At 35.8% G+C, this 24,319-nt stretch overlaps 1 protein-coding gene and 1 pseudogene across 4 annotated transcripts; both read right to left on the minus strand.

The window, feature by feature from the left end:
* Positions 1–485: 485 nt before the first annotated feature.
* Positions 486–5,197, minus strand: LOC149389021 (8-amino-7-oxononanoate synthase-like). Of its 3 annotated transcripts, XM_089624580.1 has the most exons (12): positions 4,969–5,197; positions 4,718–4,830; positions 4,626–4,637; positions 4,476–4,583; positions 4,139–4,380; positions 3,311–3,352; positions 2,425–2,512; positions 2,162–2,295; positions 1,922–2,010; positions 1,209–1,359; positions 987–1,055; positions 486–882 (listed from the first exon to the last, which is right to left on the minus strand). In XM_089624580.1, exons 1-12 carry the CDS (start codon positions 5,195–5,197, stop codon positions 750–752), a joined length of 1,410 nt encoding a protein of 469 aa, XP_089480706.1. In that variant the 3' UTR covers positions 486–749. The 3 variants fall into 3 exon arrangements, with proteins under 3 accessions (XP_089480706.1, XP_089480705.1, XP_089480704.1); XM_089624579.1 differs by lacking the exon at positions 4,626–4,637 and having other exon boundaries at positions 4,718–4,824; XM_089624578.1 differs by lacking the exon at positions 4,626–4,637.
* Positions 5,198–15,435: 10,238 nt separating this feature from the next.
* On the minus strand, positions 15,436–18,246 carry LOC149389022 (uncharacterized; annotated as a pseudogene). The gene is made up of 5 exons (XR_016300654.1): positions 18,063–18,246; positions 17,420–17,448; positions 16,704–17,221; positions 16,154–16,249; positions 15,436–16,024 (listed from the first exon to the last, which is right to left on the minus strand). The product of XR_016300654.1 is annotated as an uncharacterized LOC149389022 (transcript).
* Between the last annotated feature and the right edge of the window lie 6,073 nt (positions 18,247–24,319).

The following is a 24,319-nucleotide window of genomic DNA, read 5'->3' on the forward strand; positions in this document are numbered from 1 at the left end:
CTCCCTACATTTATAGTATGCTTACCTACACCCATCTAGCCAACTTCAATTTTGACCTATATATATTTGTGGATCTCCTTTATATGGACAAGTTTTGCTACACCCTATTGGAGACTTCTCTTGCTCAGCCACATAGTTGAGAACCTTCTAGTTTCGACCCGACAAAGTACTCATTCGAAGCGTCGCTGGTGAGATTTTAATAGACGTGGATCGGGGAAACTAGAGAATGCTTTTTTGGGTTATTAGAAGGTAAGTAAATTATTACAAAATTAGAGTTAATAAAATATCTAGTATGATTTTAATGAATGTAGGTCAATTTGGCTAATTGCCTAACCTATCGTTACAAATTAGTATGTGTTCAAAATGTGCAATTTGTCATTGAGAATAGATATGAATGGAAACTTTTAGAAGGATAAAGATGGCCGATATCAAAAGTTTAAGGAGCTAAAAAAAACGAGAGAGAACAAAATGCAACTACTGACAAATTCGGGGCCAGAACCCGAAATCGTTTGAAAAAAGAAATTAACAATCAAACCAAACGTACAATAAATTTTCCATTGAGGTAAATGGAAATCGGAATTCACTCGTACAAGTTTCAGTCCGTTGCATATTAAAACATAAATTCAAATAACAAATCGGAGATGCTAGCAAAAAAAAAAAAAATGGAGAAAGTATCCATCAGAGCGGTTGACTGTGTTGACTTGAAATCAATGCAATGCAACCGGACAATTCCCTTAAATAAAGAGAATCTACAACCGCGAATTGAATCCGTTTGATCCATTGACTTTCTTAAAGTCATTAAAATCAATGCAACCGGACAATGCAGCCACGAGCTTTTCCATATCTTTCCGCGTGTGCGCGGCACTTAAACTCACTCTTAGTCTGCGAATGATATATAGCTAAATAAATAAATAAACAACGGCAACACTGATAGCCCTTATTTAATATATTCATTTATGTATTACACAGTACTTGAATAAATTAACCTGCATAAGTGTGCTGGAACCACTGGTGGTTTCATTGCAACGACATGGAAGCCACATTTCAGCAAATGCCTGATTGATGGCAAAATCAACAAGGAATATATATATATATATATATATATATATATATATATATATATATATGCATGGCCATTATTATCAAACGAAGTAATTGATTTTTATTTTTATATTTATGATAACAAGGAATAATATAAGAGTACTCACTTGCTAGCTTCGACAGCCTTTTCTGGGGTACCAATAACAAGAGATATGATGTGGCTTGAGACGGGAATTCCGGTGAGATCGCGAAAGTCTCGAATGCGGTCCCAAACCGCTCTCCTCCGCCACGTCTCCTTTCTTCCCACACTCACAGCCGCTGATCAAAGTGTTGGCATCATCAGTTTGTAGATTCTTAAGGTCATATATATTAGATTAATGATGATGTGTGGGAGGTAAAATTTTCCGCTTTTCAAATCAGTGCTCTACTATCTTATTTACACACTGCCGTCAGTTAAGAACTGGTTTTAGCGCAAACAAAAAACTCCATTAAACAAAAAATTCTTTAATTATTTGTTTATATTCAGTGTATAATTAAGGCAACCAAAATAAATCTATATACCTAGTGTATTATTGTTTCTTCGCCCTACAAAAAGTAGATTCCATAACCAATAGGGTTCTGTAGGGAACTAGTCACAAACAAATTTAAAATTTTGATAAATAAAAATATTTTTTTTTTATTTTGCAAAATAACTATTAACATAAATTAACGATATACAAGTATCCAAAATATAACATAAATTAACTTTGTGACGTGAATTATATTTTATCATCCCTTTCCTTTTATGTGCATAAATATATATATATATATATAACCTCAGGAAAATACAAATAGATATTATTATATGATCAGTCAAGTAAGATCATTATATTATTATTACCGCGCGCTGCTGCAGCAATAGGCACCGGTATGGCAGTTGAGAATATAAAATTGCGACCTTTTGCTTGGATCAGTTGCTTCCACGTTTTGCTGTTAATAAATAGTGACAACAAACAATAATAATGTGCTTTAACAAAAGATCTACTCATAGAAAAGCGTAGAAGATTAAATATATATATATATATATATATATATATTAATATATATATATATATATATATATACACACAAAGAAATATGCCTGCATGTAATGAATCCGCCAATGCAACCAGCAGCCTTGCTGAGAGTGGCAGTAGTAATATCGACATCATTCTCACAATTGAATTTCTCACTCACTCCTCCTCCATTTTTTCCGTACACAAATGTTCCATGAGCCTGCACGTACGTAGGTACGTACGGTCGAATATTAATCGACGAGATAATATAAAAAAATTAATGCGCGTGAAAATTCCTCAAAATACTATACTCTCCCTAATCTTAAAAAGAGCTTAAAAGAGGACTTACATCATCGAGTACTAACAAAAAGCCATGCTTTTTCCGAAGCTTGACAAGCTCACTCATAGGGGCAAAGTCTCCATCCATACTGAACAAGCTGTAACAACATTATCAAAAGGTTCTCTTAGACGTGTCTTTGTGGTGCGGGATCATTTTCTATATAGCTTAAGGCTTTTGAGATATATATATATATATATATATATATATATATATATATATATATATGTGTGTGTGTGTGTGTGTGTGTGTGTGTGTGGAAGTTTGTATGTTTTTTTTTATCGTATCTCAAAAACAAATATCAGATCACTGTTAGAAAAAGTGATGTTCCAAATATTGTGGCGCTTGTTTGAAAGATGGTCCTCAATTTTGTTTAATTTTTAATGGAAATTGTATAAAAGCTCTCTATAAAACACTGATTCTTAAAAATAAAAATAAAAAATAAAAAACACTAGGATATTAAAAAATGGCAGTACTCAATCAAGCGCTTAATAATCTTAAAATAGAAAGCGGTCACTACAAGAATTGATTTTATTTATTATTATCTGATATTATTCATTTAAAGTAAAGTTTTTTTAAGTTATTGACACGTTAAATGAAATATATAAATATATATTTGTAAATGTAACACAGCAATTTTCTCATAAAAAAATGTAATACAACAGCCACAATTCAAAACAGCCAGAATAAAACAAAATTACAAATATTCGCTCGTATCCTGCCTTTCTATTCGTTCATATTATATTTTTAGTTTGTAACTATTGCAATGCTGCCTTAAAAAAAAAAAAAAAAAAAAAAACAAAAAAACAAAAAAAAACTATTGCAATGCACACGTGATAAAAATACTAGGAAGAAAACATAACTTAAATAATCATTAAATATAGGATACATGACTTACCTATCTGTCACAACAACTTTTTTGCTCAGCGTGCAACTTGATCTGAAATAGAAACATATATACAAGTCACAATCACGTGGAATGATCGATTCTCCCAAGTCATTACAAGTGTAATGTATCCCTTAACAGTTTCAAACTATCCAAGCGCTATCTCTAAATTCATAAACATTTTATTTTTAGTGATTAGAACATAAGATAATAAAATATTAATTTGAGTTTTGGTATGCAGCTTGTGGATGAACTTTTCATTAATAGTCCTTTATCCAAAGTTTTAATAGAAATGACACGTTTGATCATAATAAATATATGCTAATATACTCATTTAGCGTGAACTTTTTTTAGCCAAACTTTTTTGTTTTTCACACATTTGTTTTTTCGTGACAAGCCAAACAGATATGCACAATATAGTTTCAATAAAAATGTTTCAACTTTCAAGTGAATGTTTACCTCAGAATTCAGGCGCGGTATTAATGACTAAAGAAAAGAGAGAATGGCTGTAATGTTTGAAAATTTAATACTTTTGAGGCAAGTTTGTGTTAAAACAACTATAATATACAACACAAGCACGTCATAATTTCATCTAAGCTTAACTGCACTCTCTCACAAATTAAAATTTGAATTTATAATTTCTTATTCTACCGTACATAGTAATTATTATTCGTAGTTTTTTTTTTCTTTCTTTCTCTGAATGTATTTTTTCGACAAACAAAAGAAAGAACGAAAAACGTAGATCTTTCATGATCTCTCTCACACACACACAAACACACACATGTGCCATGACATCTAGTAAAAAAAAAACTTATGAGAAGATAGAAATTAAAACCGTACAATAGTGCATCGAGGTGAGACATGTCGGAATGTCGATATACGAAAACCTGCACGCCACGTTGCCGCTGAGCGAGACTAATTCCATCGACTATCGAGGCATGGTTTAGTGCATCGGAGAAAATTGCAATTCTCTCATTTTCCGACGGTTTGGTACCAGAAGCAGCAAGGAGAGATGCTATGTTTCCCAGTGTCACCATCACCGCCGTGTTCGCCGCAAAGCCCGACGGACAAACAAGGCATGCCTTGCAACACATAAACCATATATGTTTGTAATATCATGCACAGGAATATATATATATATATATATATATATATATATATATATATATATATATACCTCAGTCTTCCTAAAGTCTGCCAAGCATGACTCGAGAAGGCTGTGGTGATTGGTATATGCCGCAACAATTGCTGAACCTTTGGGACCCATTCCATGTTCCACCATTGCCTATGTCCATCAATCAATCATACTCAAATCTAAATTAAAGACTCTATTTTGAAGCTCGAAACCCTAGTATTAATTTTACCATTGCTAATAATCAATACAAATCGAATATATATGTGTATGTGTATGTATGTTACCGTTGCAGCTATGTTTTTTACTGAAGGATGGGAGCTCAGTCCCAGGTAGTCATTTCCTGAGAATAATATCAGATTTCTGAATTCCCTAGGGTTTTTGTCCTCATCCCCTAAATCTCACATCAACGCGTTCAGATTTATCAACACAGAGTGGAGAAGAACAATAGTAAAAAAAAAAATTCATAAAAGCAGCAGATGATGTATTATTTATTATCATTAATGATAATTAACTGTTTTATGCCCTAGTTACCCACCCGGATAGCTAGAGATGCCCATCAGCCAATTGTTGAAAGTGAGGTCGGATATCTTGACCTCGACGGTGGAACGGTCCCATGGATGAATCTCTTCGAACACCTGTGGTTCATCGTTGTCAGACAAGTCATGTAGCGGATTATCGAGCCAAATTGGTCTCAGAGGATTGAGGAGATTCGATGACTCGAGCTTAGAATAAGCCTCCTGGGCCCACTTGTCCCACAAGCTCATAGTTATGTTGTACTTGGATGAGATAAGTATTGACACTGTTTATTGATTTCAAAAACTAGCAAGGGCTTTGATTTGGTGCTGAATATAGTAGGGCTAGCTTGGGTTTCTTTATATAAACACATGCACGTATAATTGTCTTTCTACAATTATACAACTTGTATTAGTATATTCATTAAAAACATGTAGTTAACTTATTCATTTTTATTGGTATATTCATTAAGAAAACGTAGTTGCTGTATTATTTAACGTATTCATTTGAATTCAGGTGAGTTTTTGGATATCTTATCCATAACTAGTTGTTGATTTATGATCAGCTGTGATTAGATTATTGCAACTTGCAACACAGGTGACAAGAGATCATAAATTTGCATACTAATAATGTAGGTAATCGATCGTACTTAACAAAAAATTTATAGTATTTCTTCTAATATAATAGTATATATACATATATAATCTGTTTAACTCGTGCCTACTTTTTAAATTAATTCGAATTATTCAAATATCAAAGAAATAGTTTAGCTCGTGCCTACTTTTTCATAATGTGCGTTTTGGAGGAGTTTGAGCTACTTTCTTAATTTTTAGAAATTTTGACTAAAATTTTAACGAAGAGGATTTAAATAAAGTGTATGTCTAATTCCTCCATAAGTAAATATAAAATATTGAATCAATGATTTTTTACGCTCAATATAAAATTTTGGTGTAACTACCGATAAAGTAACTACTACAGACCAAATATGGAGTGTTGTTGCTAACCATTCGAGATGGTAAGACAATGTTTCAACAACTTTTTGTCGTGTTGTTGTTAACCATTCGAGATGGTAAGACAATGTTTCAACTACTTTTTGTCGTGTTGTTTCTAATCTGATATATATGTCTAATAGCAACATCATTAAATTTGTGTCCGTTCAAAAAAAATGTTTATATAATTTGGTACATATATCTTATCATTCAAGCTTCATTAATAAATAATTAATAAAAAAAAATTATGCACATAATTTCTTATAAATTAAAACTATAAACATATTTAAAACTGAATATTAAGCATCACCAAACAAAATCTATTTTTTTTAAAAAAATTCAATGAAGTACAAATATAAGAATTTATTATTATAATAAATCATGATATAACGGTTTCAACCGCGACATTTATAGCGGCTGAAGCCTAAAAAATCGCGACTAAATCAATTTTAGTCCAAACAAGAGTCGTGTGGCTGAAGCTCTGTCGCTATATCTTAAATTGTCGCGACCAGGCACGAAGTCAGGTGTAACTCAAGGGGAGCTATAGTCCCCCCTAAAAAAAATTGCACTTTTTATCCATTTTTCATTTTATTTTTACAATTTTTTACCATTAAAATTTATAAATTAACCCTTCTTGATTTTTTTTTTTACAAATTAGCTTTCCTTAAAGTGAAATACTGGCTTTGTCCCTGGTCGCGACTATATAATAGTCGCGAAATATCATAGTGATATTAGCGCCGCCCGCCATTTAGAGGGAGATTTTCCTTATATCTCTTTTTTCAATCTGGATATATATATATATATATATATATATATATATATAATATGATAAAATGCTAATAATATATTATTATAAGTTCACTAATAATATAAAGCATACAAATAAAATGAATATTATAAGTTCATATTATAACTCTACTGAAAGTGAGTTCTGTTCCCTGATCAGTCGGAGGTCATCTTTCTGCTCTTTGTTGATGTGGGTGAAACTCCCGGAATTCCCCTGCGGGTGAAGTCACGTGAATTTGTTGGTCAGTTGTTTGAAGTCATTCCTATCTGGATTGGCCTTTTGTTGGTTTGGATGAAGTACATAAATATTAAATGTGAATTATAAATTATGATAATTTCCGCATTAATAATTGCAGTTAATAATTCATCAAAAAAATAAATAAATAAATAATTACTTTTAATAATGCCCTCGGTAGTGTATAATTATTGCCGCAGTAGTACTCAAACATGACATCATTTCTGTTAGAGCCTCATTTTTACAAGATAAAATGACACTCCGAGAGCAAAAACGACAAGGCAGGCCCATACTTAAACCTCAAGTTCACAAGCGAAGTCTTTTGGTCAAACCTCGAGTCAACCTTGACTCTTTGACGCCAACTCATTTTGGGCACAAAACAAACCCTAACGCCAACTTATTGTGGCACAAAACAAGTCTTGCGCCAACTAATTTTGGCCACAAAGCAGGCTTCGCCTTCAACCTGTTTTGACCATCATATAAGCCTTGCCGCTAACTTAATGGTGGCACCAACTTTGCGATGACGACAACCTAATAGCGTCGCCAACCTAATGGTGTCGCCAACTTGATGATGACGCCAATCTACTCATGGCACCAACCTGATGGTGTCGTCAACTTGATAACGCCATCAACCTGATGACGTCGCCAAGCTGATGGTGCCGCCAACCTTTCACACAGTCAACCTGATGGTGGCACCAACTTGAGGTGACGCCAACTTGATGACGTTAACCTGATGGTGACGCAAACCTGAGGTGATGCCAACCTGATGGAGCTAACATGATGACGTCGCCAACCTAATGGCGCTGCCAACCCAAAATGCCGCCCACTCCATGTTGCTTCCAACCACAAAAATTCACCTAGAGGTAGTTATCGCCAACTCCTCTAACCATGATGCCGCCAACCTGATGGCGTTGCCAACCCAAAATGCCGCCCATTCCATGTTGCCGCCAAGCCCAAAAATCCACCTAGAGGTAGTTGTCGCCAACTCCTCTAACCATGATGCCGCCAACCTGTCAAAGGCTCTTTGCCGCCAACCTGCCAAGGGCTTTTTGCAGCCAACCTGCCCAAAGCTTCTTACCGCCAACCTGCCCAAAACTCGCTGCCCTCAACCCCACTTGCCACAAGGCAAAACTCGCCTCCAACCTCTATTTCTTTCAACTTATAACCAAGAAAAGTCTCAAGCCTCTATAAATACTCCTCTCAACTATCTCTCAATGTAAGTTTCTCTTGACTTGAAAAATCTCTGCCTCTTTATCACTAGAGAAATATTTCCTCTCTCTGCCCTCTAGAGACGAGATGAAACCTCCCACCTCTACTAATGTTGAGCGTCGGAACGAGTGTCGGGGGAACACGAAGAACACGACGAACACAAAGAAAGCGAAGAACATGAATGCCGACTATTGGCGAAGTGACGAGGAGCCGAAAATAACTTTCCGGTGAGCCAAGGACAATGAGAATAGAAGAACTTCACCACACTTAACCTACGTGCAGTCAAAGGGTCCAACCCTAGATCGAACCACGAACGGTTCTGAATGCTAATCCAAAAACGCGATTAATATTTTGGCGCTAGAAAGAGGGGATCTCGAGAACAACCACGAGCTCTTGACCAGCAAACTCACGTCCTCATCCGTAGACCACAATATTCACCAATAACAAATAACTAGCCACCTAGCCATCTTCGAGGGAGGCGCCCCTCCAGCGGAAGCGCAACATTCAACACTTGGGCCCAAGCCCGCGAAGCCCAAGAGAATGACGCCCCTCGAGAGGAGGCTTTCCCCATACCCGTTCAAGGCGACCGAGATGCACGAATGAAGCAAATCGAGATGAGTATCTTCCTTCTCGTCGGCGTTGTCGCGAGACTCAGAGGACAAGGCGCCGTCGTCAATGACGTCTTCGACAAGCAAGGCGCACCGGAGTACATCCCATTGGGACTAGAGATTGAAGACTCGGAGGAAGGCCCCGACGACAACTCCAAAGACGAAGCACCCGAGCCCCTTCAAGAAGAGAGTGATGACGTCCCCGATCCGAGCATTCGAGACATCGGCCACAACCACCTCGAAGGGGCACGAGGAGTTTGTGAGCATTACCGACATCGTGATGCTCACCGAACGATTTCTGAGCCAAGGCCACGAAACCACCCGGTCGCCTCGTGAATTTCTTGCTCTTTTTTTTTTAGGATAGAACGGATCGGTCGTGTCTGTCCGCCTTTGATCGCCGAGGCCACGAAGATGACATGACGGATAACGGAGACACTCGAAGGTTTGCGCCACCGAGACGCGTCCATGACCCGAGACCCGCGACCCGCAACCCGTCATGGCGAGGATCGAATGCAACAACTCAACCCACGATGGGAGATTCCACGGGATTCCTACCCCCTAGAACCAGTAAACCCCTGAGTGGGAGCTGACCCGACTCTACCTCACATCGTGCTTCTCGACCAAGGGTTGAAATCTCGCGCGAGATGGAGGTATCTCGCGCGAGATCTCGTTTCTCGCAGGGACGCGAGAGCGAGATGTTTATCTCTCGCGAATTGTATAAATCTCGCAATATCTCGCTCAAATCTCGCACTTCTCGCGAGTAAAAAAATTTGAACTGTTTTTTGGGCCCGTCACAGGCCCAAATGACAATAAATGTAGCCAAATTTATGAAGTAAGAATGCCCAACACACTCAAGCTATATATAGCTGTTTCATTATTAAAATGTACATTTTACTTCCGATGTGGGATTCTTTTACAATGTGATAGACTGCCACCTTGCACACATATGCGTTGTCACACACAAGTTACTTGCTTTGTTTTTTCTTTGACTTGTCAAACACTGAGTAAAAAACAAACTGAGTAAAAAAACAAAAACAATACAAACATGGGTTGCAATGTGCCACACAATTCCTCGTAGACATATATGTGTTGCTATTTTTTTTTTTTTTTGCTAAAATATGTGTTGCTATTTCTAATACACGTTTTTTAACAAGAGAATATACTTGCTTTTTTTTTTCTTTGTCAAACACATAGTCACATACTATCTAAATATAATAATATGAGTAAAAAAAATACATTATGTACAAAAAAATATATGTTTTTCCTTATACAATTAAACTTTAAAAACATATATATATATATATATATATATTTATCTGGCATATTTTTTTTCCTACAATTGTCATTTAATTTTTTTTATCAATTATTAAGAAAATAAAAAAAGGCAAATGTATGTTTTATTTTATGTAATTAATTTAGTTTTGGATTTGTATTATAATAGTACATAGTGTAAATGGAAACACTTTTATTTACTTGTAATTTCGTGACTGAATTGTGTTTTATGCGTTCGATACTCTAAGATTTTAAATTTATATTTAAGAAATATGTCTATGTATAAAAATTCTATGTTAAAATTTTCTTTGTATACATGAAAATTGAAAAGTATTTTTTTAAAATTTATTTATTGTTCAAATACCCCGCGGAATACCCTTTTTTTTGCGGTATACCCCGCGAAATGCGATTTACCACGCGGTACGAGATACCCCGAACGTTCATCAAATACCGCGGAATACCACGGTACGGGACGAGATACCCCCAAAATTCGAAGTGCGGTACGACCGCGAGATGCGAGATTTCAATCCTTGTTCTCGACCAAAACGTCTAATGAAAGAGGACACACGACAAGACTTGCCCCGGGGACCCCCACTGACAACACAAACGTGATGACACTCTTCCAACAGCTGGGGGACGAAGTGCGAGGCATAAGAGCAGCCCAAACATTGACGCCAGACGTCCGCAACAAGATGGAAGACGTTGCATCTCCATTCACTGCGAATATCCTCACAGAGGATTTCACGTGCGACTTCATTTTGCCAACGCATCCCCGCTTACGATGGGAAAGCCGACCCACTTTGTCACATCCAACAGTACCAGATGTGGATGAGAGTGGAGAGACACTCACCGGTGATCATATGTCAAGCGCTTTGCCTCACTCTGAGTGGCCCTATCTACTAATGGTTCCTCAAGCTAAGTACAGGGACCATTCGATCCTTCGAGGAGTTACAACAGAAATTTCTTGCCCGCTTCAGCGGTTCTAGAGAGAGAAAGCTGGGAAAGAGTCACCTCTGGACAATACGGCAAAGGGAAAGCGAACCTCTGCGCGAATACTTGTCGCGTTTCACTGAGGAATCTAATAGAGTTGACAAGTTTGAAGACGGTGACGCCATCTCGGCCATTCTCGATGGACTTTTACTCGGTGACTTCCTCAACTCCTTGATCAAGAAAGAGCCAAAGACAATGATCGAGCTCACGGCCCGGGCTGGGAAATACATCACTCTGGAAGACTTTGTCCAGGTCCGAAGGACAAGCGACAATGAAAATCGTCCAAGGGAGGACGACGAGGCCGACGATTGAAAAAGAAAAAAAGCGCGTGCCGAAGCCTCTGGACGATCTCATGCCGACTCGAAGCGTCTGTTGGTGGAAAAGTTTCAAGACCACTCGAACTTCATCCCACTGAATCACAAATGGAGAATCAAATAGTTTCGAGGCATAATATTCCGAGATCCATATCGCGCCGCTCCGCAGAATAAAAAATGGAGAACCAAATAGTCCTAGTACATCGACTACAAAGCTCTCGGGAAAATAAAATAAAAATTCTCGCACGACAAGTCGCACAAGAAAATGCGGGGTTAATGTTAGGGCGTCGTTTTCATAAGGTAGAAATGAAACCCCGAGAGCAAAAATGACAAGGCAAGGCTATATGTAAATCCCAAGTTCACAAGCAAAGTCTTTTGGTCAAACCTCAAGCCAACCTTCACTCTTGGCGCCAACTCATTTTGGGCACAAAACAAGCTTTGGCGCCAACTTATTGTGGCATAAAACAAGCTTTAGCGCAAACTCATTTTGGTCACAAAACAAGCTTCGCTTTCAACCTATTTTGGCCATCATATAAGCCTTGCCGCTAACTTGATGATGCTGCCAACTTGATGATGACGCCAACCTGATAGCGTCGCCAACTTGATGGTGCCGCTAACTTGATGATGACGCCAACCTGATAGCGTCACCAACTTGATGGCGTCGCCAGTATGATGATGTCACCAACCTGATGATGAAGCCAACCTCCTGATGGGTCCAACCTGATGACATCGTCAACCTGATGGTGCCACTAACCTGATGACGTCACCTACCTAATGGTGCCCCTAACCTGATGGCCCGTCAACCTGATGGTGCCACTAACCCGATGACGTCGACAACCTGATGATGCCACTAACCTGATGACGTACCAACATGACATCATTTTTGTTAGGACGTCATTTTCACAATGTAGAAATGACACTCCAAGAGCAAAAACGACAAGACAAGCTCATACGTAAATCTCAAGTTCACAAGCAAAGTCTTCTGGTCAAACCTCGAGTCAACCTTGATGATGCCGCCAACTTGGTAATGACGCCAACTTGTTGATGTTGCCAACTTGTTGATGTTGCCAACTTGATGATGACGCCAACCTGATGGTGCCGCCAACCTGATGATGACGCCAACCTGATGGTGCCGTCAACCTGATGGTGGCACTAACCTAATGACGTCACCAAGCTGATGGTGTCGCCAACCTACCACGCAATCAACATGATGGTGGCACCAACTTGAGGTGACACCAACCTGATGACGTTAACCTGATGATGCCGCAAACCTGATGGTGGCACCAACCTGAGGTGACCCCAACCTGACGGCGCTAACTTGATGACGCCGTCAACCTGATGGCGCTGCCAACCCAAAATGCCGGCCAACCCATGTTGCCGTCAAGCCCAAAAATCCACCTAGAGGTAGTTTTCGCCAACTCCTCTAACCATGATGCCGCCAACCTGCCCAATGCTCCTTGCCGCCAACCTACCAAGGGCTTTTTGCCGCCAACCCCACTTGCCACAAGGCAAAATTCGCCTCCAAGGTCTATTTCCTTCAACTCATAACCAAGACAAGTCTAAAGCCTCTATAAATACCTCTTTCAACTCTCTCTCAAGGTAAGTTCCTCTTGACTTGAAAAACCTCTGCCTCTCTATTACTAAAGAAATATTTCTTCTCTCTACCCTTTAGAGACGAGATGAGACCTCTCACCTCTACTAATGTTGAGCGTCGGAGTGCGCGTCGGGAGAAAACCCTTCGCGCTCCCTATTTCATGTTTATTGATTCTCAGGTTGAAGAACACGACGAACACGAAGAACAAGAATGCTGATTATTGGCGAAGTGACGAGGAGCCGAAAGCAATTTTCCGGTGAGACAAAGACGACGAGAATAGAAGAACTTCACCACACCTAACCTACATGCGGTCATAGGGTTCGATCCTAAATCGAACCACGGACAGTTCTGAATGCTAATCTAAGCGATTAACAATTTCTTCTAACGTCATGCATGGAAAAGGGGATGCTCTTGGACATCGAAAATTTTAAATAATGGGAACTACTTTAATTAGTTTACAATTTGTGTTTTAATGGGAAAACTGATTGCATTAAAAAAAGATATCTTCCAAAATGGCGGTTGCAACAGTAAGAGGAACCTCAAAAATCAAGTAAGTGATGAACTACAATTTAAGGCAAATGAGCACCACATTTAAGTTTCTAATTCGTTTTAAGAAAATATAGTGCAGCTCCCATTCACGAGGGGCCTAAAATAATTGGGAGGTTAGCCATGACGTGCTGTTTGCCATAAGAAAATATTGTTGTTGCTAAGTACAACTACTTGGACATAGCCAAAAAAAAATATTCGTATAAAAAAAGAAAAATGGTAAACTTGTCTTTTTAGTTTAGTTTATCCAACATTTTACCATATACAATTTTTTTCGCTCTATTAAATAATTAATGTTATATCAAACAGTGTTTATCTCCAACTTAAAACTCTATTTTCAACACCAAAAAATTTATTATTTATATATCTATTATTTTAATAATTTTAACAACATACTATATGTCACATTTTAATCCACATATACGTAGTTTGTATTTTTTTATAACCAATCATATTTTTTTTATTTCTTATTCATTTTACATTAGTTTAAAATAATTTTGTAGACTCTCAACTAAATGTACTCACATAACATATATTTTTAAGATTATGCATGACAATGTATATATCATTTATTTATATAATTATGTCATGTAATTAATATTAAAATTTATTTTTAATGGTGATTTATTTTTTAATTAATTTTTTGTTATTATTATCTATCATATTAAAGTTTATTTTTATACCACATAATCTAATTAAAATAATTTAAAATGAGTATGATATTTATTTTTATAATAAAACAAGATAATTATCGTTAGAATGTATGTATGGATTGTAGTAATTTTAAGATTGTTTTGATATTAATGAAAGTAATTTAATGTTATTATATTTTTACTCTATTATAGAGCTGGTGCAGGCGTACCTGGCTCAGCCTCGAACAGGTCCGGTACGCCTCGTACGGTATTATTATTATTATTATTATTGTTGTTGTTGTTGTTGTTGTTGTTGTTGTTTTACCTGGAACATAATACCAAGAAAAGCCCAAGACTTGAATAGGTGACAAGGAACAGCAATGGACAACTGAAAAGGAATATAATTCGTATATAAAATCACATGTCAGAATTTGGAAACCAAATTTGCGTTAAGAAATTGAATAATTCTCACCAATTTTGGTATATTGATATAGTTTACAGAGAATTATAGCTTTTGCATAAATCTAACAGTACGCTTGGAATGAAGACCTAGAAAGAAACGGTCATCATAACATAGAACACAGTGAAAAGGGAAGCATATTCTGATTTTTTTTAATCTTTTTGAAGAAGAAATAGACGTATCTTCGTTGGATAATATTTTTTATTTTTATTTTTATTTTTATTTTTTTCTTAGTCAATTTTTTATTTTAACTCTGAATTTGCAAAGTAATGTTCGAAGAGAAGTTGGATTAATCACTCTTGTTCACTTACTCGCTCTGTTTCTGATTTTAACCATTGCTGAGAGGTTATTTTTTTACATTATTTAATTAAGAGTATTGCAGGCTTTTCACATTCATTTAGTAATAGATTTATCAAAATTTGCTTTTTGATCAATTTTTGGTAAGTGCCAACCAAATGGTAATATTAATATCAATATCAAGTTTCACTATTCAATTTCTCTATAATAGAATGAGAGTTAGAGTTGGAGTAGAGACAATCCAACTCTATTTTATTTAATCGGTGTAATATAAAGTGAATTGGAGATGGTCGTAGTAGTATTTGATATAAACTATAAAATGATTGTATTAATACAAATATATCTCATATAACTATTTTTGTAAACTTTATAATGAAATACTCGAGACTAAATCACAGAATTTTGTTATTGTCATTAAGCCTAAAAAAAGTCATAAGATTTTGTAAAATAAATAGTTAACTTTTCCACGATTGATGGGAGGAATTTTTTCCAAAGATAGATATATAGAGATAGAGACGTGCTAGGAGATAACAATTGAATTCATGAAATTTCCCGACTTAATGCCACAAGATGCATATTCATATACATAAGGAATATCGTAGTTTTTTCTAACATTTTTAGGCACCATAAAAAAAGTTTTGAAAAAAGCAATGAAAATCACATTCTTTGCATATGCACTTGACTGACTTGAGAGCTGTTGAGAATAATTTTTCTGAAATTCACTCACCGCAAAAGCGCCTGTGTGAGCATCTCCAATTACATCTCCTGTGCGCGGCGCTCAAAGTAACTCGTAGCATAAATTGAATGGAAACAAAAAACAAACAAACATCAAAGACAACTTTAAATCCTTTTGCTAATGTTCCCACAAAAATCTACACGAGTTCGGCATCTGATAGCAGTCACATGAAATCCCAGCTCAACAAATGTCTGTATCGATAATATGAACAACCAAAGTAGTTGAGATTCCATTTCCAAAACTGAACTTCACTGTTCTAGAGAGAAAGAGAGGAAAGCTTCGGGAGCCTTGTCTTCCTTTTCCAAGATTATGGGCTCGTGATGGGAATTCCAGTGAGAGCACAGAAGTCCTTGACCCGGTCCCACTGAAGCGGTTGAATATATGAAAGAGCGTCCTCTCGACTATATTAGCTGCTTGAAAGTCAGTCACAAGAAGTCCGTCAAAACTAGATTTGCATAAAGTTGCTATCTTTTGAGTGTTAACAATGATGTTCATACAAAAATATCCAAACAGAATGTCGAAGATGATCGAGTCTTTACCTGCAGGCTACGTATCTACCGTGGCAACCCGCAGCTTTGCAGAGCACCGTCGCATATATAACCGCCGTTTTTTTCACAAACTAATGTTTCATAAGCCTGCATCGAAAAAGCACCGGAAATTATTGACATGACTAAGTATATTAAAGGAAAGAAGTGTTAAACGTGAAGAAAAAAATTCTTTATAAGATGAGAAACTCACGTGCTAGTGATTTTACATTTGTAATTATGTTGTCAAGTTTTTTAGGTGTTTTCATTCTAAAGAAAAAAGAAAGAAACTCACGTGCCTTTTTTTCATTCTACTCTGGTACTATCATTACTCTATTTTATTAAACCACAAAACATTTTACTAAAGAAAATTCCTAGATGAGATTCATAAAACGGAATATAGCAAGAAAATCGGGAACTGACATCATTCGTCATCATCAAGAAACCATATTTCTTCCGAAGCATGGCAAGCTCAACAAGGCTAAACAAGCAGCACCAATCAAGCTTGTGTTCTTACATGTGTGCATTACGAATCAAAAACATGATAAACGACATCATGATTTACCTATTAGTTACCACGATTTTCTTTTCAGTCAGACTGCAATTCGATCTGTGAACGAAAAGTCACCATTACTGAAAAAGTGGGCAAAAAATGACCATTGAAAAAAAAAATTCAAAGAACACGCAACAACATATTTATATATTTTTGGGAACTAATTGCAAGAAAATTATAAGATCTACAACAGAGCATCAAGGTGAGTTGACTATCAACGATCGAGGCGTAATTTAGCGTGTCAAAAAAAAAAATGGCCACTTTTTGTGTTCCAAAGGTTTTGGCATGGAAGCCAAAAGTGAGCGTTACCGCGGTCATATCAGCCACGAGCCATGTAGGCTAAACAAAACAAATCCTGGCCCCAAAAGAAGTTTCTATAAAGTACTAAATTTATACAAACCAGTTATTTTTTTATGAGTATGAAGTGTGAACCTCTTTCCTCTTTAGTTCTACTTAGGATGACTCTAGTAGCCTATGGTAATAGGTATACCCATAGATTAAAGCCGAGCTTCTCGGTCCCTTTCCGTGTTACTTAATTATAATAAGGTGAGAGCTCGTGAAACATATTATTACAAGCAACGCTGTAAAATCTGATGGCTTAGTTGGGACTCTTGAAAACAGTATTTATTCCGGCCTCCAAGCTTACCCTCGATGAAGTCATGATCAAATATTCAAATACCGCTATCAATCAAATCTCGGTTGTCTGATTATACTGAGATACTGGTTACCGATGGAGATTTTATAGATATTTGAAGTACTGATTAGAAATTTACAGAGAGAAAGTTATACACATCAAAGGTTTCTTAAAGCGAAAGTACCAAAGGCCTTTCGGTACAATTGTCTGTCTTCGCTTAATCTAATCAAAGAAGAATAAGATGATGATGATAATAACGGGGAGAGAGAGTAAGATCATGGCCAATTTCATAGAAGCGAGGAATCTAAACTTAAATAATGATCTAAAAGTTAGGGTCACTTCAGGAATCGCCAATGTATACCAAGATTAAGGTAGCTACCAATAAATGCTGGAGTGAAATGCAAGGAAACAACTAAATGTACTCATGTATACAAGAAAACTATAACTAAACTTCACCGCAGCGTTCGAAATCGTGGGGGTGAGAACTCAAGCCCAGATAATCATTCCCAGAGAGCAAAAGAATCTTCTTGGAATGACTCTTGAAACTTCTCAGCCAGAGCGCTCTTATTACAGTTAGCCCAGTATCCTGAAAGGTTCCAAATCTCAATAACTTACCTTGACTAGAGATGTCGTGAAGCCATTTCTGTTAAGTGGCGTCCGAAATCTCGTTCTCTATGTCCCACTGGCGCATTTCGTCGAGCACTTGGAGTTCGTTGTCTTCGATGGGTTTGCAGGGCTAGCTGCTGAGGTAAATGGAGCGAAGAGAACGAAGGAGGTGAGAAGATTCGAGCTTTGAAAGAGACTCTTGAACCTCCCAAGAGCTCGTCGTCATTGCCTCCATTTTTTGGGGGGAGAGCTATACAAACGAAAATCTCTGTCTTGTGTGAGGTTCCCAATAAACAAGAAAAACGACATTCTTTTTCACATTGCCGGGCTTTCAAAGATATGTCGTTGCATCCAAGGCTGGGCCGGCTTTTTTTAAGCACAAGCAAACCCATGGCCTTAATTGTGACGCCTCTTTGAGTAAAAACCATTTGTATTTTTTTTTTTTTTTATCTTACTTATATCGTTTATTACGTACCTTCGTATTTACGTGTCCTGCCAAATATGAGATTAGTTTTGCTTATTATCTCTGCATGAAGGTTTGTGTCGTCTCATATGAGCTTATACATGAAGATTTTATGACGTCTATAAATCAATTTGATACAAAATTATTTGTAAATTTGTTTACCTTATTCATCTCTTTTATTACATGTTTCGTATTAATGTGTACTGCCAAATACAAAATTAGATTTGTTTATTATTAATGCATATTTGTTATTTTTTTTAAATATCTAGTTTGTATTTTTTTTAACTGATAAAAATTAAAGTGTGTATTGATTTAAAGGGTAAACTAGCAACGTAGCCATTTTGAAACATGGTTTTTGGAATCTAGCCAACGTTTGGTAAATTTTGCAATCTAGCCATTTACTGAAATTTACGGATATAAAATACCTAATTTATCCATTTTCTTATACTTACTTGATCAAAACATTAGCCCACGTTTGACTGGTTTGAATTGTATACAGCCAATTAATTTCAGATTCTTTCGCAATTTAATTGGATATTTAGCTAATTTAATAGGAGATTTGGTGATGTGATTAAAAGAGAAAATTTAATGCAATAAATGCACAAAAAATTTACCATAATTAACAGAAATTAACAAATCAGCGGAGATTAACAAAAATTTACAAACATTTACACTGTATTTGCTTACACGGCTATAATTTCAGCTTTTTGAATTCATAATATGAGATTCGGTGATGTAATTAAAAGGGAAATGAAATATTTATTTGATTGAATAAGTCAAACAAGATAATGAATACACGTAATTATGATAAAATCTCGTTCAAAATTAGAAAATAAATTTGGAAAACAAAAATACCGTATTAAATGCGTATTAAAGGAAAGGAAAGAAATCGGCTCTACCTGCACATATGTAAATTTACCATAATTAACAGAAATTAACAAAGCAACGGAGATTAACAAAAATTTACGAAAATTTACACTGTATTTGCTTACACGGCTATAATGTTCGTTAAAGAAAAAAACGCTCAATAACCAACTTTGCCAAGTATAGAATTTTTTTTTTAATTCAAAATATAAACCGAATCTAACAAATTCGGTTACAAAACCAAGTTTCAAAACGTGGGCTAGTATTTTTGAAACCAAACCAAGGCTAATATAGTAAATACCATCTTACATAAATATGACACGTCATCAAATTTGACTAGATTCAAAAATTAAATGAAACGTTGGCTAGATTACAATTGCAACGTTTGATGTGGCTTAGATCGACTAATTTTTCTGATTTAAATTTGTTGAACTTGGTTGTAGGAAGTTCTGTAGGGTTTCTATCAGGGCAGTAACTGGAAATTGAAGTCTATGAATACTACACATGGTAGATATAGTATTATTGGTGAAAAAATGTATATAATAGTGTTTTTTTTAACTATCACAAGAAAATATCTATGAAGTTTTTATTATAAAAGTAGTGTTTTTCAAGTTGTAAATAATCACGTTTACAGATTTTTTCTTAAAAAAATTGTTCACTATTTGTAACTTATTTATAGTTTAAATTTTAATTTTAAAAATAAGTAATTTCAAATATTTGTTTACAATTTTAAAAGTACAATATTTAAAAAAATTCAAAACATCCGCTTTATCTTTTTTAAATGCTACACTTTAAAAATACCATCCATCTAATTTTTCTTTCGAAATTAGGAGAACAAAGCACAAAAAAGTTGGCCTACATAAAAACAAAAGGGAAATGGCATCAACTAGTAGTCATTTAGAAAGTTTGGACCAAAATGTTGTGGTACATGTTTTTGGACAATTATACTACCAATATGAGGAGAGATAAATCTTTGTTACCCTCTTTGCCCTTTAATTTTTAATTTTGTTCATTTTAATCCAAAACTTGCTCATAAAGCCAAAAAAGCTCTCACCACTCTCTCTCTCTCTCTCTCTCTCTCTCTCTCTCTCTCTCTCTTTCCCCTCTGTTTTTCTCTCTCGTTCATTTTGACATACAAAAAAAAAAGCTTACCTTTTTATGTTGGTCGTCCTCGCTCACCACCGACGAGCTCGAGCGCGTGAGCACATGAGGATGAACCTTGTTGAGATTCAGCACATGGCTTTGTTTCTAAATCACGACGGTTGTTCATGGCCGCGATCCGGTGGTGAGGCAAAAAAAATCATGGCCGGAGATCTAGTTCAGATATGTGTCGTTCTGGGTTTGTTGGTGCCATTACCCGTCGTCTCTGTGTTGTTTGTTGCTGGGTTTGTTTGTGTGTTGTTCTTCGTGTTTTTGAACATTTGAGTTTTTTTCGCGTTCTTGAATTGTAGATATACATGTCTACAATCTCTGAAATTGTAGACTGTCCCCGTCATACGTTGTTATTGTAATTGTAGATATACATGTCTACAATTCTTGTAATTGTAGACATATAGGTCTACACCTTAAGCTGTTGTAGATTTATTAGTCTACAACTGCTGAAAGTGTAGACCTATATGTCTACAATTGAAAGAATTGTAGACATGTATATCTACAATTGGTGTAATTGTAGATATACATATATACAAATAGTCTCATTGTAGATATTATAAATCTACAGTTACTACAACTCTAGACGTCGATATCTACAATTGTTGTTAACTGTAGACTTATAAGTCTACAATTTATGACAGTTTTATTACAATTATACATACCAATCTAAAGTTATTCTGATTTTTGAATTTTCTTATTTAGGTATGAGAGTGAACATATTTGTTGTATAAATGAGAGACAAGCCTCCGACATACAGATCACGTGCCGTCGGTAGACCGAAGAAGAGACTATCACATTCTCAAGGGGAATAGCCTATTCTTAGGAAGTGTTCGCGATGTGGAGAAGTTGGTCACAACCGGACTACATGCAACAGTCCAGTTCCTTTGTCCGAGAGGAATGGATGAATTATTATAGTTGTATGTGTTTTTGGAACTAATTTCAGTTATTATAGTTTAATGACTAATTATATGTCTTTTTGAAACTTGGGAGTGTATTCCAATAATGGATGAATGACTAATTATATGTTACAATTTCAGTAATTTATGTCTTTTTGACATCTATAATTCCTAAACATAAATGACAATAGTTGTTCAAATTGTTGAAATCTCATTAGTCAATGATTCGGGAGAAGCTGACGAGCTTAAGGTTCATTATCGGGATTCACTGCGAGTCGGTTCAGGGGTTCGTGAATTTAACGAGTCTTAAATAAATTAAATGAATAATCCGAAAAATCATACAAACCGAGAATTCTGAATTAATTAACCAGAATTTAAATTCTCGAACATTCTTAAATAAATAATTAATAATCCCTGAATACAATCTCAAATCCAAAAATTAAAACTCGAGTCTAACGCTATAAAGCGATAAACGACTCACGAGTGAGATCGAGATTTAAAATCTTTTTCTGAATTCACTACTATTCGGCTTCGACGCACTCAGTTTACGCCGATTTTCGCTCGCTTTGACTTGATCTGCGACTGAGCTGTGAAATTCAGAAATGAACATTGAGTCAATTTCTAAATTACTTAACTCGCCATAAAAACCACATTTCAATCTCAGAATTAACTAACAGAAACCCGAGCCCGAACGAAATATCAAATCTCAAATTTCAGAATTCCCGAGGCTCAGATTTTCTATCACAAGACACTAAACAACAACAACACATTTCAGAATTCCCACCCAAAAGAACCACACGGACAAAACGTAAAACACGACCAAAAACAAGCAAACCAAGCTCACGGCCAACCTTAGCTCATGGCCAAAAACACACAAGCAAACCAAGCTCACGGCCAAGACCCAATCCAAAACAACACTCGTCCAAAACCAAGAACAAACCCATAACCAGAAGAATCATCACCGAAAGCAATTCAAATCTTCAACTAAAATCATCAAAACACGTTCACAACCAAAACCCCCAAATCAAAATCTAACCCTAATCAACATGGATTCCAATATGAAGAAATCTCCTCACCTCTCTATGTTCCTGAAATCCGGCCTCCTCCACAAGCTCTCTCTCCCTCCCGACGTTTCCTAGCTCGCGGCGGCGCACACTTCACGGCGGTCGAGCGCTCGAGGAGACTCGGCAGCGGCGTTCTCCCGTCTCTCGGTTGGCGCGCAATGGAGGAGACTCGGTGGTGGCGCGCGGGAATAGGAAAGGAAGAAGGAAGACGAGGAAAGGTGGCAGTGATGATTTTGGGTGACCGGCCGGGAAGAGAGCTTGGATGATGTGGTTTGGAATTTTTTTTCCTTGCTCTGTTTGCTCTCCAATGTCGCACGGGTGAGGAGAGAAGAAGAAGAAGATAACGTGAAGAATGAAGAAGAAGGGCAAATATGTATTTGCTCACTTAAGCAACTACTAAAAGTGTCCAAAACAAAAAAAACTCTATATTTTGGTCCAAATCATTAAAAAGACCACTACATCTGGCCATTTCCCAAAACAAAATTATTTTGCTGTTCTTCTCTCTCTCTCTCTCTCTCTCTCTCTCTCTCTATATATATATATATATATATATATATATATATATATATTTACACACACACACACAATGACGGAGCCAGTATAGGCCCAGCAGGGGCTTAAGCCCCCCCTCAAAAAAAGTTTTTTGCACTTTTTTAAAAAAAATTACATTTTTTTCCCTTGAAAATTTATACTTTTGGCCAATTTTTATAAATTTTTTACAATCAAGCCCCCCCTAAATTATTTTTTTCAAATTAACCCCCCTAATGGGCTTTTTTGGCTACGTCACTGCACACACACATATATATATATATATATATATATATATATATATATATATATATATATAGAATACAACAAAGGACAACAAAATAATATTTTTTTATAAAATAAGCATTACTGCTTTGCAAATATATGAAGACACGAGTAAATCGATCGGACACGATCTTGGTTAACTTTATAAATTAGGATATCATAGCAGTGAAATCTGTCGATATAAAGTACAAAGAATCACAAATGTCGCATAATAATATAGTCGATTGAAGTGATGCCTAGAGTCGATCACAACTTTCAGTTTTGTGATATGTGAGTATTAAAACTATATCCGGTGTATTTCAAAAATTATACTAAATTTAGACTATTTTCCATGTTATGAACAAATGGTTCTAATAGGGATGAAATTCAATCGATTTGGTTCGGTTATAGCTATTTTTTATATCTGGATACGAATTTTTTAATTTTAAAAAATTGTTCTAATAACCAGTTTAATTTAATCCAAAATCGAAATTTAGCTAACTAAAAATTCGGTTATCCGATTTCTTAAATCCAATATCCAATAAAAAAACCGAGTCATACAATTCAAAAAGGCCAAAACTAATAATACAATCATTTAAAATGCATAAGAAGATAATAATCCATGCTCTAAAAATGAATAAAAGAAAAAATCTAAAACAGACAACGCGGGTATTTCTTAAGAATAAAAATCGATTAACTATTCAATTATCGAATTTTCCAAAACTAAAAATCGATATCCGGTAGAGTTTATGATGACCGAAGCAAAATTTTGATTTTATGACGTGTCATTGATTTTGGTTTCGGGATTATTCGATTATCGATTTTATCAAAAAATTGGTTCATTCTAGTATAGTCCTAGATTTTAATAGTGCTTAATTTATTTGATGTTTTAATTTCAAAACATAAACTTGCTTTTGGTGAAACAAACTAAAATATTATATCAAATTTAACATTCAACATATTGTCAATCTATTTGTTTTACTTTCGTGGGATTTACTTCTAAAAAGATATGCATAAAAAACAAAACATATTTGTTCATTAGAGCATAAAAAAGAAGAATATATATACTCTAAAATATAGCAATAAAGAGACAAGATTGCAAAGTTAAAGCAAATTACGCAACTAGAGGCATTCATCAACAATGGCGTATTATTTTT

The sequence above is a fragment of the Urtica dioica genome, chromosome 8 (genome assembly GCF_054948205.1).
Source record: "Urtica dioica subsp. dioica isolate 48M chromosome 8, U.dioica_male_clone48M_v1_H2, whole genome shotgun sequence".
NCBI lineage: Eukaryota > Viridiplantae > Streptophyta > Magnoliopsida > Rosales > Urticaceae > Urtica > Urtica dioica.

What these genes read in the sequence shown, in the direction of transcription:
- LOC149389021 (XM_089624580.1), bottom strand. Translation starts at nt 5,197, where the DNA reads ATGAGCTTGTGGGACAAGTGGGCCCAGGAGGCTTATTCTAAGCTCGAG. An exon ending in TCTCACCTCGATGCACTATT is followed by an intron (nt 3,353 to 4,138) that starts GTACGGTTTTAA and finishes TTTCTATTTCAG; the next exon opens with ATCAAGTTGCACGCTGAGCA. An exon ending in TTTTGTTAGTACTCGATGAT is followed by an intron (nt 2,296 to 2,424) that starts GTAAGTCCTCTT and finishes ACGTACGTGCAG; the next exon opens with GCTCATGGAACATTTGTGTA.